Source organism: Chaetura pelagica, unplaced genomic scaffold, assembly GCF_000747805.2.
Source record: "Chaetura pelagica isolate M959 unplaced genomic scaffold, ChaPel_1.0 scaffold408, whole genome shotgun sequence".
Lineage (NCBI taxonomy): Eukaryota > Metazoa > Chordata > Aves > Apodiformes > Apodidae > Chaetura > Chaetura pelagica.
The window spans coordinates 1342845-1344747 of NW_009954229.1; the positions used below are offsets into that span (position 1 = coordinate 1342845).

At 50.0% G+C, this 1903-nt stretch overlaps 1 protein-coding gene across 2 annotated transcripts in view; it reads left to right on the forward strand.

Moving 5' to 3' along the window:
* The window catches only part of TOM1L2 (target of myb1-like 2 (chicken)), a 38300-nt gene extending 37113 nt beyond the window's left edge, over positions 1-1187 (forward strand). The window contains exon 15 of one of the 2 annotated variants that reach the window (XM_010003565.1): positions 262-1187. In XM_010003565.1, the coding sequence (XP_010001867.1) occupies positions 262-410 (149 nt within the window). In that variant the 3' untranslated portion in view covers positions 411-1187. The remainder of the gene's footprint in view (positions 1-261) is intronic. The other variant, XM_010003566.1, reaches the window with a different exon arrangement.
* Positions 1188-1903: the final 716 nt, after the last annotated feature.

The window sequence follows — 1903 nt, forward strand, 5'->3', positions numbered from 1 at the left end:
TGCTTCTGTCACAGTTGATGGCGAGTGTGGGTTGGATTCCCTCTGCTGCCTGAGCTAGGGTGTCTCAGAGGACATCTTTACCCTCTCCTGAGGAATTCAGGCTGTACAAGCATGTGTGCCTGCAAGCACAGCCCAACGGGACACAGGCACTAGGATTTCACACCCTGCCAACCTCTGTCCTGGGGCTGAACATCCAGCTCCAGTTCTTACCTGTCTTCCTTCTTTTTTTGTTGTTGTTGTTTTGTTTTGTTTTCCTTGCAGAATTTGACAAATTCCTAGAAGAGCGAGCCAAGGCAGCGGAGATGGTTCCCAACCTGCCATCCCCTCCTCTGGAAGCCCCCAGCCCTCCTACAAATCCCTCCAGCAGGAAAAAGCAGGAGCGCTCGGAGGATGCCCTCTTTGCACTGTGAGGATGGTGCCGATGCCCTCCCACCCCAGGGCAGATGTCTCTGTGTGGCCTCTGGGTCCTCTCACAGCACTTGGCTAACAACGACCCCCTTCCCCTCGCCCCCATAGATTCCCTCTCCTTCCCCTCTTCCCCAAACAATCCACCCCCACAAGCTGACTCTTTCTATTTAAGTCCAACACTAGTCCTGCCAGACCACGATTCTCCAGCACTCACTTAATCCCCTCCTTCCTATCCCAGCTGCACAAAACCAGCTCTTGATGCTGAAAAACCCCTTTAGAATGCATGAGTACGTCACACTGTGTTGAAACAAAAGCCTAAAGGGGAGAGAGCAGCCTTGCCCTTCAATTTGTGTAGGGATCATCCTCTTCTGTAGGCAGGTCCTGCCAAGTAGACTGCTCTGTCGATCAGCATGTAATTGACTGAGCTGGAATGTTCAGGGGGAGTGTGTCTTTATTTTTAGATAAAATGTTAATGTATTGGCTTTCGTGTCAGATTCGACAGCAAGGAACAACTGTTCCCCTTTCAACGTGTGCTTCACAAGTTAAAATCCTTTACTCTCCCACTCACACATCTCCCAGTACCATATGGTGGTCGCTTCTCCCCACTTTGTGAGGCGCTTCATGTTCTGGATCTCACAGGGTTGGTTTTCTTTTTCCTTGTGTTTTACCTGGGCTTGCTCTGTTGAAGGAAGTCTGTTAGCCATGTCCAGTAGCTCTGGCAGCTGATGAGAGTGAAGAACACTGAGCTAAATGGATGCTGTAACATTAGTGCACGAAGCATTTTGCTCTTTGGGAGAGCATTCTCACATGAGGAGGGTTTTTTTTTTTCTAGGATGTTTGGCTTCTAAAATAGCTGTGTTATTTTTTCCTTACCTTACATTCCTTCTTCAGTGACTGTAGAGCTCTGCATTTGTCTCAGCTGTTGTAAATAACATCCATGCAGATGGATGGGACTTGCTCATGGGCTTGGTGTGATCTCACGTTCCTGGATTCCCTGCCATGCCTGGTGGGATAAACATGCTGGTTCTTGGTGCTAGGTGTGAGAAAAAGAGGCAAACCTCATGAAGGCTTGTATGAAAACGCTGAGGGAGGTGGTTACCAGGGAGGGATTATCCATGCCTGCCTGGACTGGAGGTGAAATTCCTTCTTTCCTTCTAGGTTTGGGTCTGTTGGATGATTGTGGCCATGCTATTTGTCATTTTTGGAGTGTCCTTAGATATCTCTGCCCCTTTATTAAATCCCAGCTCCTCCGGGGCTGTGCTCTCCCTCCTGTCTGTGCAAACAAGAATGTTCCCTTGCTTGCCAGAGGCACAGCCGAGAGGGCTGGAGCTGCCTCCTGGAGCTGCCAGAAGGGATTCCAGCATATGTGCCTGCCTCTCTGAGCTGACAAGCAGAGCTGGAGCAGGCAGCTCCAGCCATGGCTGCATCCCCCAGCATGTTCTTTGGTCAGAAGCCAGTGGTGCAAGATAGCAGGATCAAAGAGTGAGCAGGATGC